Consider the following 13172-nt stretch of genomic DNA (forward strand, 5'->3'; position numbering starts at 1 on the left):
CAGGGTGAGCAGTTCCTTTGCTTCACACAGTGTCTGGAGCCTCGTGCTGTCGTGCCTGGCACAGGGCAACATGAGCTACAACAGGAGGGCCGTGTCGCTCCAGAGCTGTCTCTGCGGGGCTCTGGAAGACCAGCAGTACAAGTGCAGTCACACACCACTAAAGCAGGGGCCACTGGTGACAGGCTAGGGCCAGCACATGCCACCCCACAGCAAACCAGCGCACATGCCTGGATGCTGCCCAGATCCACACTCCGTTAGTCGTTCCACACGCTGATTGAGGGGGAAGGTAACAACCGGCTGCTGTGGAGCCACCTCAGCTGTTGAGGCCAATCGAGGTTTTATGCTACAAACTGCAGGATGTGAAGGAGGAGGAACGCACATAAGGAGGGAAGGAGGAGGGGCTGGCTTGACTGGAGGCGCTCTGGGCCAGGGGTACCGAGCAGTACTGTGTCCTCCTCCACAGCACAGGGCATCGCTGCAGCCTCAGCCTTCCACACGGCACCCCCAGAAACAGGGACGACATCGGGCAGAGGAAACACAAACACTTTCATTTCTGGTGCCTCAAAGTCAGCATCTGCTCTCATCCTCCAGTGGGGCTTTGCGACAGAGGGGAGATGGACAAACAAACAAAACAAACAAAACCCCAACAACTTCTTTCACTAGAGAACACAAATGAACCTGAATAGGGCCACCACCTTGTGCTGCAGGAGAAAGTGCTGAACGCAAAAGGAGAGATGGGAAAGAATGCACATTTCAATCCCTAGTTACAAAGAAGTTGGAATCACCAGACAGCTGGTCAGAATGAGCAAGTGGTCATTAAGGGCTCTGCTGTCCCACACTCCAGGCTTGTTTGAAATCCTGCCTACATCAAAGATTGCAAAGCCAAGGACAGTGTTCTTGCCTCTCAAATTCACGTACAAAAACTCTTATTTACTGGCCTATACTGTATTGAAGCTAAAAAGTAAACTCATCACCTACAAAAACAGGTAAAAATTAATAAAAATGGAAAGATGTGCTTATTGTCCTACTGTAGAGATTCACAGATCTCTGCACATCTCATCCATCACACAAGATACCTGTTAGCTCAGGTTTTTCTTTTTACAGAAAAAAAAAGAACATTCATCTCAGTGGTGCAAAAGTCTAATACTGCTGAAGACAGTTTTCCATCAGGACTGCACAGAATGTGATGAAAACTGGATGCTCATTCTCATCAGCATGTCATGAATGCAAGAATGCTTTTCTTGTCTCCTGGCAAGTTCTTTGTATGAGGTAAAAGCATTGTTTGAAAAGTCTGGGGAACTGAAATGGATTTGAAATGATCTGCCAGGGATGTTAGTAAGGAAAGTTGTCACTCTTGAGTCAGCATCCTTCATTACATCTTGCTATTTAGTGCCTTCTGCGAAGGAAATGGTTAACCAGCTTCATAACTACACATACTCAAGTCCAGCTTAAACAGATGGCTTATTATTATTATTATTATTGTTGTTGCTGGTTTTGGCTTTTTTTTTGTTTTTAGTAGTAGTATTATTACCCAATTCCAGGGATTTGGGTAATACTTAGATCAAACTAATTTTTAGGATCCAAGGGATGCATTGTGGATTTCACAGTGTATAGTTAACTGTCAGCCTGTTTTTATGGGACTCAGGTAAGTGTCATTATGACTGATTAGGAAAGAGTTACACTGCAGTAAGATGCACTTAAGATGTAATCGTTTAGAGGGTTATGCATGGCATTACAGTTATGGAGCTGCCTTAAAAAAAAAAAAAACAATGAAAGGAATCCACACATGCACTGCACATATTCCCACCCTCAAGTACTGCTTATGGAAGTTAGGAAAAGTTGAAATCACAGAGCACAAGCAGGATAAGTTATTCATGGATCATAAACAGGTCAACTAGAGACCACTGCAATGATAGCAGAACTCTGGAGTTACCTTCATTCTTCTCTCACCCACCCCCACAGAAGGGGCTTATTTCACATTTGCAGTGCCACACATCCACTAGAGAAGCATAAGTTACTCATTCAGCATCACACAGGCAGCGTAAGACTTGCAGAGATCATATACTTCTATGCAAAATGACACCACCATGAACAAGACAGCATCTGCTGCTTACGGAGACAGCATTACCTCCCCTGCCAAGAGGGGGAATGTCTCTTATCAACGCTCTCGGGATACCTTACAGCTTAGATCCTTAAAGAGGCTGCCTCACTTGTCAGTCTTCAGGAGAGGATTAAAGTGCAACGAGCAGATCTTAAGCTTCAGACGCACACGGTCAGTGCGGATGTGGAATCGCAGTCCTTGGCTTACTGCTGGGCACGGCAGGAAGGGAACAGCCTATGATACCATTCTCTTCTTGTGCTTTCCCAATATGGGCTTTAGCTTAGCAATTCAGGCCCAGCCCTGTCCAGTGGTCTGGTACCATCAGGAAATACTTGTCCATAGCTTCACAGAACCTAGTCCGGTACAGTTCTGGAGAGACCACAGTTGGCATCTTACCTAGTATTTCAGAGTAAAAAGTAGTTAGAAGTGGGCTGAAGAGTCCATTGTATCAATGTGGCAGTAGAGAGAGTTTTCACATGAAATTACAACAGCAGAATGATGAAGAAATACTAGACAGGGGTGGATCTTGGAACCAAGATATATCATTAACTTTTTTAAAAAGCAAACAAACAAAATCCCCACAGTCTTACAAGTCAAGGACTTAATCCTAACACAGGATTGAGATATCTGATGTTGCAGGAACCACCTAGGCTTCTTACAGCAGCCCTGTAATATTTGAAGTACCACTCATGAGAGTAAACCAAAGCATGAATTGCTCTAAAACTTGTTATTTCTTTTATTCGGCACAAGTCTAGCTCGTGTTGAAACTCTGCACACAGGGGGAATTGTGGCTTTGCTATTAAGGCTATTGGAAGCTTGCAAGTGAAGAATAAGCATGATCAAGTCTTGCTTTTGTTCTGAACTTACCTTGTCCTCCTAAGATGCCAGTTGATTTCACCACCATTTCAAGCTTTTTGTCCCAAGTAAAGGTGCGAATATAGTCTGTCACAAGAAAAGAGCCACACACAAACATGTCATATGTAATACTGCCCAAATGTATTTCCTCCTCAACACGGATGTAAAAGCAGTAGGCTTCGATAGCCAGGACCTCAGGGTTTATCCCTGCCAGTTGCATCACTTTCTGGAAATCTGTGTTTGGACAGTATGAAAACGATAGCTAAAAAGCCTGTCAAGGTCATAACCACCTTTTCCTGCCTCTACAAAAACAGATGTCCCAGGTATTCTGTTTTTCTTTTAACCATATTAGAGATTTAAGGGCTTGATTACGGGAGTCACTTAGCTGATCCTCAGCCCAAAAAACACATCAAGGGGTTTGTTCTAACAATTTCTGCTACTTGACCACCACAGCTAGCAACAAGACTTGAACATCCATCCATTTAGGCCCATGGCATTCCTCTTCGTGGCAGTCACCTAGGGGTTTGGTAACAGATAGAGAACATTTATCCCTTGTCTTCACGAAAGAGAGGATTAGAAACAGCATGAGTGACCCTCAGTGGAAGAGATGAGGGTGCTCCAAGAAGTGGAATTGAGAACTGCTTTTAAATCCCTTCAAAAAAAATTAGCTCAGCCATTACAACAAGCACATGAACATTTTGGTCTGCAAATGTAAAGCTGGTAAATCACACTTTTCATTACTGGATCTCATTACTCTTGTAACTCTACTCTTATTACTCTTAGCTAGCAACTACAAAGAGAAAAATCAGATCACAAAAAGAAACTGTAAGTCTTTCTTGTAAGATATGCAACTGCTAATTGCACAACTTGTAATTCTAATTCTAGGCTTACAAAGTCCCGTCTTAACTATTTGCATTTCAACTCAGTGTTTTACAAAATAAAGAAAACTCACTCAGATTCAACAACCTTGAATTTCTTTTCAGTTCATCTGAATACCCTTAGGAAGCGCTCCCTCAGAGTGCTTCAGGTTCGACACAATCAGTTTGTGCACTACCTACTGCCCCCCTCATGCCCCAAGTCACAGAGTCCAATAGAACAGGGCCCTGAAATAAAGGTGGATTTTCCCAGCCCCTCCCCAGGGCTACCTCAGCATGATTAGCACCTGAAATAGCTAGAGACTCTGAGCCCAGGTTCAAATTTGGTCCATGCTAATGGTTTTCTGCCTTCCTCCCTCCCAAAAGTCAGCTTGAGTAGTATGGAAATAAAACTCAAGGCATGTGAAAGGAAAACAGTTAACCTCCCACAGGCCTTTGCAGGCCTATCTAGCACAAAACATCATGATGACCTTGCTGAAGTCATTTCCCAGCCACTGAAGGAATGCACTGTCTACAAACACACAGAAGTAGTACTGTCTGTTTTGTTAGAGCCTCCCTCCCTCCTCTTCTGAAGTGATTCACTCCCTTTTTCTGTTTATCTACACACTTGCAGTCCTATAAAATTGTATAATCCCAAGGTATATTAACTCTGTAACAGCATCTTTAGGGTAGAATTCATGTCAGAGGCTGTCACTGGGCTGCTCTGTGCTTTTTGTGTTATTTATGGCAATAAACTGCTTTTACTCTGACCCAAACCTAAATCCTACTCTGTGTATTCCATGACAGTGCCTGGCAAGTCTTAGGGCAGCATTTAGACAATGCTGTGATAGTCTGATGCAACAGGGAAGTTCTCAATTTTTAATATATTCATGTGAAACAGGTTCCTTCAGATTATGAACAGCTGTTCTCAAAACACTGAAGGAACAGCTACATTTAAACATAATTTTAAACATCAAGATAAACTTCCCATTGGACAGTAAAATCCACATGCACACAGGAAGAAGAATCTCATCCCATTTACACAAACATTCAATACATTAAGTAAACAAGGAAGTAATAATACCTTATAGTTTTGCAGATGGGACTCCAGTTCTCAACTAGGAGTACAATTAGGGTGACTTTCAAGCTTTAACAGTAAGATAGAGTAATCCAGACCTCTTGGCTTGAGCTCTCATCTAGAAACATTTTTGGGCTAGGTTTCAGGAGAAGCTCATTTCCACCTGTCATTTCCATCCTGCAAAATGGCTCCACTGAGTCTTGTGCACAAGACTGGCTTGTTTATCTAAAGATGAGGCTCTGTCTTCAAGTCACATGTCAGGAATTTGTAAAGAGAATTGCCAGATTGCCACCTATGTTATTCAGATCTCACTACAGTATCAGAAGTGGTCCTGTGATGATTAACATCTTTCTTCCATCTCAACTTCTCTTCTCAATATTTTTCCTCCTCAGACATCTCCACATAAGTTATAATTTAAGGTCAGTGATACTTACACAGCCATTTAAAAGACTACACATATAGTAGCATAAAAATAATGTCTCTCTACTTTAACAGGAGTCAGAGTGCAGGTTAAACATCAACTCATTTTCTTTTTTCCGCTGCTTGAGAGGTCTCCTCGTATATTCTTATTCATGTGAATTCTTTTTCGTATGAATACAAATGCTAACATAAGCCTATAAAAGAGTTTGGGAGAGCTTCTGCCTCTACTCTGAACACCAAAGGGAGGCCGAAGAAGCATTTGAGCAGGAAGATGACAACACCCCCCACCGACCTATGTCTCTGTGGTGGTGATACAATTTTAGTAGTAGCACAAACACCTGCAAAACAAAGCATCCTCACTAGCTGGAAACGTGAAGCAGGCAACATACCTATGATCCCAACCACCAGCTCGTTGTTGGTATCATCACGACCCACCAACAGGGAATAGTCTATGATGAGGTGGCTGGAGAGGAACTGGGAATCACTGTGTATGGAAGCTCTCAGCACAGCCTTGCAATGGGAACGGATATACAGAGGGTTGTCCCGGACCATCTTCAGGAGGTTCTCATCCAGCAGGACAACATCACAGCTTTCCTTCCCTGTGTCTGTTTTAACATTTCTATTCCGGAGGGAGCCTTTCAGGTCAAAAACCTGCAAATGGAGAACAGCAGTACTTTGTTCCATCATTCTGTGAGGTTTGAAGCTTCAGAGTGCCCACCTGCAGCACCACAGGCAGCACGGCATAGCAATGCTTTCTTCCTTGGCAGAGGAAGAAGGCAAACATAAATATTTTCACATTATACAGAATTAAATTCCCCAAGTATTCCAGAAACCAGATTTCTGTTTCCAGTGTCTGAACACCCTTGTGAAGAAAAAGGTTTTCTATATTTAGTTAGAATCCCGCAAATTACTTCTTTCAGAAACATTCACCTTTTGAAGTCAGGCATTGAGAAGGATCGTGGAAAAAGAAGCGAGTCTATGCAGTTTCAGAAGTATCATTGCTTTTTAAATTCCTTTTAACATCGATGGTCTGTTTGAAAGCAGTTTTTGCAGTTATTTCTACGTCTCTATTCTACTGCCTCATAAAGATCACTTTTCCTCTATCAAGAGCAAGACTGAATTCAAAGCCATGTTCCATGCATTAAGCAATACCAGGAGATGATTAGTCCTCCCCCATCCCCGCATTGGCTCACCACCTCTGCCATGAGGCTTCTCCTAAACAAACTAGTCTGTATCCTAATTAGTTTTTCTAAAAGCTTTGCAAAACAGATTCACATTTTCCCAATCAGACTGGCAATGCAGGAAAATTAATACAACTTCTAACGCCTCAAGCCTGCACTATAGTTTTCTGAACAACTCAGTATAGTCAGTATCAAGTTACTGACCACATAACAGGAGACACGCGCACAGTTTTATCTGAAAAGTGCTAGATATATGGGCAAAGATAAAAAAACAAGAACCGTGGCTACTCATAAGCCAGAGCCTCCTGTTCTCAGTCTGTCAAGGGACTCCACTGTAGGTGAACAGAACCCCTGGTTCCTACCTGAGCCATTTTCCGTCCATAGAAAAGGTTTTCCATGACAAGCAGATCCAGCTTCTTCTCAGTATTGTTTTGAGAGTTCTTGTAGCCAATTCTATAGACCCCAAGGATTTTGGCCAGTGCTGTAGGCTTCTGTTAAACAAAATACACTGGGTATGATTTCCACGTACAAGCAGTGATCAATCGACTAGTCAAAGCGCCACTGTTTCATCTGCCTGCATATCACAGTTTAGAAGCTCTAGCAAAACTCCTGCGTTTCATCTTTAAACTACATCATGAATATAACTCACACCCACCAACATATTTTTATTTGCATAAGTGAAAAGCATTAAGGAAAAATATCGCTGGTCTATAAAATTCAAAACAAGGACTAAAATACAGGCTTTTTATTACCTTCTGCTGAACTGCATTGATAATGTAAGTGAAGTAGTGTGGAGCAAAGTCAAGGAACGACTGGACCTCCAGGCGAGGCATCTGCTTCAAGATGAATCTGTCATCTGTTTTAACATGACACAGAAGCAACAGGATTTCATGTTGTCAGTGACGTCTCCTTTAAAATTTTCTAGGACTGTCACATGGTTGAAGCAATTTCTCTGAAAACTTAAGGGCTGCGATTCTCTTAAATGCTTAACTATAGGTGGCCATTTTTAGGAACTTTCTTATTCCAGATGTTGAAAGCTTTCTTTTTGCATTTCAGCCTATTAGCAAATCAGGAAGAAGAGTCTGCCTAAGTTAGATATGCCTCAGCTATCCTACTGACTCTTCCAAAAGATTATTCCAGATTTGCTTTAAGTAGGGGTTTAGAGTCAGCCATGAAAAACTATGCAAACACACACTACCACACACTCAAACTAACAAAATACATCCATCCATGGAATAAAAAGCAGTATGTTTGATAACCACACCTTTTCCACCTTTCTCAAAAAAATACTGAAGTCTGATGTTTGAAGCCTGCCTAGGAAACTACAACTCAAACTACAACTTTCTGCTCAACTTGTCTCCTTTGCTGCTACCACAGGAAACAGAACTCCCCTACTACCATTTCAGTTTTCTGCACGTACAAAGAACTTAATCACGGGACTTTAAAGGCCTCAGAAAAACACACATTAGCTTGCATACTCATTGAACAGCCCTGTGCTAGGAGTAATTGGGATTTAAATAAAAATTATGAGGGAAAGCAGCTGCTCTTACCCTCAGTCACATAGAAGGCAGCTCCAGATTTGCCACCTCGTGCCTGCCAGGGCATAGAGTGAGAGAGCGAGCGGATGAAGTCCTCCTCACTGCTCCCCAGTATCACTTCCCGCATCTTGTGAAACTCGCCAGCATAATAAATCCGACAGTAGAACTTAGCATTTGCATCTGAAAACTCTGTAAGAAAAGGTCCTTTTGGGTTAACAGCTATGAAGATTTTACTCATGTCTGAAAAATTTATTTTCCTAAACATTCTGCCCCTGCACCGATTGTACTTCAGACATTTGAATAGGACTTAAATTAAAAACTTGCAGGTAGTATATAACAAGCCCTTCACAGTAGCTTACATCATATACCAATGGAAACTGCCAAACAAAATATTAACTGAAAATTAAAAGTATTGCAGGGTATTTCCACATCAGATTGATTATGATCACATTGGGTCTGTTCTTTTTCTTTTTCTTTCTTTCTGCACAATGGAAAGGAAAATAACTTCACCAACTCGAAGGTTTCTTGTACATCATGGAAAGACAGGAGTATGTCGATTAAGACAAGTTATTAATTACAACAACTCACGGAGTTCCACGTGGGGATTTGCCAGTTGTTTCTTCTGTCCATCTCCTCCATCTGTCTCATCTGAAAGCACAGAGTGATCACTCTTTGGAAGGCTTGCTCATTATTATTTCCCAGAAAAAGCTATGCAAGGTACTACTTGTAATCTCATATTACAAGATTTTTTTTTCAAGAATACACTGGTAACCATAAAGTTATAGAAATGGTTATGATTCTGTGTACTAGAAGACATGAAAGACTAGTCTTTCATGCAATATGTATGAAAGACTATATATTCATGCTTTGTCTTCTTCATTCTCTTTTCCATGATTTGAGGCAATGAAAGAGTTAAACAGGAAGTGAGGACTGCTAGATTAAATTCAGCTCCATTCAAAGGAATTTGATCCCAGCCTACTCACTATCTGAATCTATATCTCATAGTTTCTATCTATATCTCATAGTTTCAGAGGCTTAAGAGTCTCCATTTCTCTCCTCATAAGGCAAATCAATGTCTTCAGGAGAAACCTATACTCGGTGCTCAACACATTCATTTCAAAGAGTCTTGAACGTTTGCAAAATAACTCGGAGTCTGGTCTTTAAGCATGAATGAATTTTGGCAGAAGTAACAATCCAAGGCAAGAGATGATCAGAAATTGGTACCTTGAGGTTCTGCTCCTTGGTTTTCTGCTCCCTCTTTGCTCATCTGTCCAACCTGGTAATAGGCGCTGTCAGCACCACGCAAGGTCTCTTTCTTCTGGGAAGACAGGTCTGGGCTCTTCCCTCCCGCACCACGGAAGAAAGACAGGACACTCGATGGTTTCTTTGCTACAACGAAGAGGAAAAAAAAAAAGTTAGCATTGACATTTACAGAAGCAAATAATAGCATGATATTACATACGTCACATACAATAGCATGAAGCATTGGCCATTAATTGTTCTAAATGGAGGGTTGATATTATTCAACTAGAATTCATTCGCTATTCTTCAGGCACTGAAGTCCACCAGGTTAGCTGATGAGTGTTCTGAGCAGCATTCTGGAATGTTAAGAGTCATTTGACATTGCATGTTCCACAGGGATGGATAATTAACTACTTAATTCCTGCATTAGCAGTGATTTAAGTGTTAATATTTCAAATACAGCAAAGACAACACAAAACAGGAGCTGTCACAAGAGCCACAGCTTAAGAATTTGAAGAGAACCCTACCACCAACAGAAAAGTCTACCCCTCTGAAAGAATGAATGACATATTAACATTTCTGTTTTTAAGAAGGGTTAAGCAAACAAAGTTAAATAAAGTTCAAGCTAATAAAGACATCCTTTCTTCATTTTAAAATACATACTTAGCATCTTTTCAAACTGGGCAATGCCATAGTAAAGAGGTCAGAACATGTTGTTCTTGGCTAGGCCCAAGAATAACCTGCGTTCCATTGCTTAATATTCTGATCTCATAAGAAATCCAATAAACGATCATGGACAGAGATCTTTTAATTATATAACACACTCTGTACCAAGGCAACTCCAAGACAAACTGCAATTCAGCCTGAGAAAGTTTGGGAAGCACACAGGGAATAATTTGAATTTGATACTCAGAATGCATTTTCCTTTTAAGTTAACCCTCAGAAAAGCTAAAATTCAGCTCACTCAACTCCGACTTGAGCCCATTTAAATTGAAATCAATGTTATGATTATTTTAGCAAAATGGTCTTACGCTGTTCTGGTTCTGCAGCACGATTTGAAGAACTCAGGTTCGCCTCAGGCACACGGACAGGGCTACTGCTCTTTGGCTTGTTGTCCAATGTGCTGAAAGTGAGGGAGTAAAAACTTAAGTCAAATACTATCATCTGAGTTAATCTAATGCTTCGCTTCTGTACACTTAGTTTTCTTCCCTGAATAATGTCAAGTACAGTTAAAGGGAAGGAATACAATTTGAACTGGTAATGATGTGGAACTCTCTCAAGTTGACCTCCACCTAAGTGCCCACCCTCCTGAATTTGATTCTCTCGGGCCTTCGCTGTAACAGCTGCTCCCATCAGAGTAGCTCAGGCCCAGTTATCTCCATCATGCACACAATCAGGGGATCAGGTGATGAAGCCAACACAGATCCAATGTGAAACAGACTGGGATACTGAAAAAATGCGCTGGTGACATCCTGTTCCACCATAAAATAGAAAACCCTTTGTCCTAGTGTATTGTAGTCCTTTCAGGTAACCTGTTTGGCTGGAGTCCTTCTTCAGAACTGTTCTTCAGAGATGCTTTAGATAACTCATCCAGGGCATTTCTGTATTCCTTGCAGCTGAAGGAAGATAGAAAAAAAGATACTCATGGTTTTTCTGGGAATCCTCACAATACCAGCCAAAAGATTCAGTTGAGAGCCAATCTTCAGAAACAAACCTACAGAGGGACACCTTCCCACCACAGTTAGTTCCCTTAGTCTTAGTTCCCTTGGAACAGAAACTGCTCCAGATCATGCTGCAGAAGGTACCCCGCTTTGCCCCAGTCCTCTCTGTTCATGTCCACATATACAGCTTAAGAATGATACACCTGAAAAAAGTCTGTTACCTAGCGACATAAAAGCCACAAGATTTACTGAAACATGCAACATGGAGATCTCAGCAGTAACAAGAGTTGTGATGACTATGGGCAATGTAGAGATTGTGTTATGAATATGGAGTCTTTGTCCTCTAGCTCAGCTGCACTTCCTCCAGGCTGAAGAACCAAGCAAGTGGTATTTGCAGTTCTAACAGTATCAATTTCCAGTCTACTCATTTTTGTGTACTGAGTTGGGAAATCTAGCCTGAAATCCAGTTGAAGATTGAAAAATAGATGTGGAAGGCAGGTATGAGCTCTGCAGCTCTGGCAGAAACTCTCAGCACAGCTGTTCCTTACCAGAGTTTATGCATCCCTTGCACACAAAAGCTGCAGAAGTGTGATATGCGTGAGTTTAAATGCCAGAAGAACAGCAAATCACATCAGTACCTGAGAGCAAAAGCTATGATGGAGCTTGGTTCCTTCTCACAGACAGCAATAGGTACTCGTTCATGTTCATACATTAGGTAGTGCTTATCTGGGTCACTGAATGAAAATAAGAGAGAGAACGTTAGTAGATTGTAGTAGTTTGTGGAAAGCAAAAGTTAAGTTTAGTCAAAACTCAAATTTAATCACTGCACTCTAAGCACAAATACTTCCTTGAACTGCAAGTCTCACCACAGAGCCAAAGAGCCCCAGATCAGCTTCTCCAGTTAGACACATTCATAGCTATGTGGTTAAGTGCAAATGTTAATGTGTTAGGGCAAAAAATTTCATCACTCCAAGCAAGTTTATTATAGTGGTGAACCAGCTCCAAACTAGAGCACAAGTTTATTTCTGTTTAGCAGCCAGTTTCCAACAGTGCTAAAACCTGCTTGTGCTTGCTTTGACTGTTCCATAGCATGGCCAGATGAGTGATGCAAGAGCATGAACTCGGACTCCTCTGGACAAAATGTTTAGGACATAAGTTTCCTAAAAGCCTCTTAAGTCTATCAGACTTTTTTTTTCTTTTTTTTTTCTTCTCTCCCCTCCATTCCTCTGTAGGCCTAAGTCATTTACTTTGTATCTCACTAGCCCATGGAATCCACCATTACCTTAGGGTAGGGTTCAAATAAGGTAAACTCAGGCTGCCAAACATTAGGCTCACATCAAACAATCAAGAAACACTATAATGCATGCAGACCGAGTAGCTGAAAGGCTTTCCAGACTGCCCATTCTCACATGGGCAAGGAACTTGAGGGCACATGCAGTAGCCATTGAACCTGACCTACACCCAGACAATGCCCACTTGAGTCCAACCCTTGGAAGAGGTCTGGAAGCAAGAACAGAGAGGCAAGCAAGTAGCTTTAGTAAGTCTTTGGTAAGAGAGTACATTTCCTCTCCCTCCCTGCAGCAGAGGATTTAGAAGAGACCCCTTTTTCTGCCCACCCAGGAGTTCCTGGGCCAGAGGCTCGATAGGAAGAAGAAATGAAATCAGTAACATACATATGCAAGGATGAGCTAGGAGAAGGATGTAAGTCATAAATACAGAAAGGAGGTGACCTACAAACACCTTCAAGAGACACAAGAGCCTTTTTGCCTTGAGGAAGATTTACAGTTTGTTTGAAGGCAAAACCTAGGCAATGGTGTAAATGATCTGGTAAGCAGGGGAAGCATGCACACTCTGCCTGCAGCTGAACCAGTTGCCAGTCGGGCATTTCATATACATTAAGCTGCACTTACAAGGGAAATGGAATGGGGTTATAGCTGTTCCCAGGCAACAAGTTAGCCAAAATAGCTTTCATTGTAGATTTCTCCTTCACTTGGCTGTCTGCAGATCCCAGTGAGTGTCCATCAAACACATCTGGAACAGAGATAACAATTCTGCACCACATAGTCAAACTTCAAGCTGCAATTATGAAAGGAAGCTAGCAGATCACTTATTTCCATCAAGTCCTGTAGTATCTTTCCCTAAAACATTTAAATCCCAGAATACCAGATTCAGGAAGTGCCCCATGATCTAGTTTCCTAAAGCTACTGCAAATCTTTAACAGAAGCAAGGCTCTCCTCGTTCC

The 13172-nt window shown here is 41.7% G+C and overlaps 1 protein-coding gene across 1 annotated transcript in view; it reads right to left on the minus strand.

Moving 5' to 3' along the window:
* Positions 1-2245: 2245 nt before the first annotated feature.
* The window catches only part of PIKFYVE (phosphoinositide kinase, FYVE-type zinc finger containing), a 55485-nt gene continuing 44558 nt past the window's right edge, over positions 2246-13172 (minus strand). Inside the window, exons 30-41 of the mRNA XM_010220397.2 lie at positions 12841-12961; positions 11569-11664; positions 10802-10885; positions 10301-10392; positions 9252-9416; positions 8616-8675; positions 8040-8216; positions 7242-7345; positions 6852-6980; positions 5698-5959; positions 2969-3043; positions 2246-2497 (exon numbers count right to left, since the gene is read on the minus strand). Of these exons, the coding sequence (XP_010218699.2) occupies positions 2382-2497; positions 2969-3043; positions 5698-5959; positions 6852-6980; positions 7242-7345; positions 8040-8216; positions 8616-8675; positions 9252-9416; positions 10301-10392; positions 10802-10885; positions 11569-11664; positions 12841-12961 (1481 nt within the window). The 3' untranslated portion in view covers positions 2246-2381. The remainder of the gene's footprint in view (positions 2498-2968; positions 3044-5697; positions 5960-6851; positions 6981-7241; positions 7346-8039; positions 8217-8615; positions 8676-9251; positions 9417-10300; positions 10393-10801; positions 10886-11568; positions 11665-12840; positions 12962-13172) is intronic.

This window comes from Tinamus guttatus, unplaced genomic scaffold (assembly GCF_059628265.1).
Source record: "Tinamus guttatus ecotype Peru unplaced genomic scaffold, ASM5962826v1 Tinamus_guttatus_pri_ptg000197l, whole genome shotgun sequence".
NCBI classification, from domain to species: Eukaryota; Metazoa; Chordata; class Aves; order Tinamiformes; family Tinamidae; genus Tinamus; species Tinamus guttatus.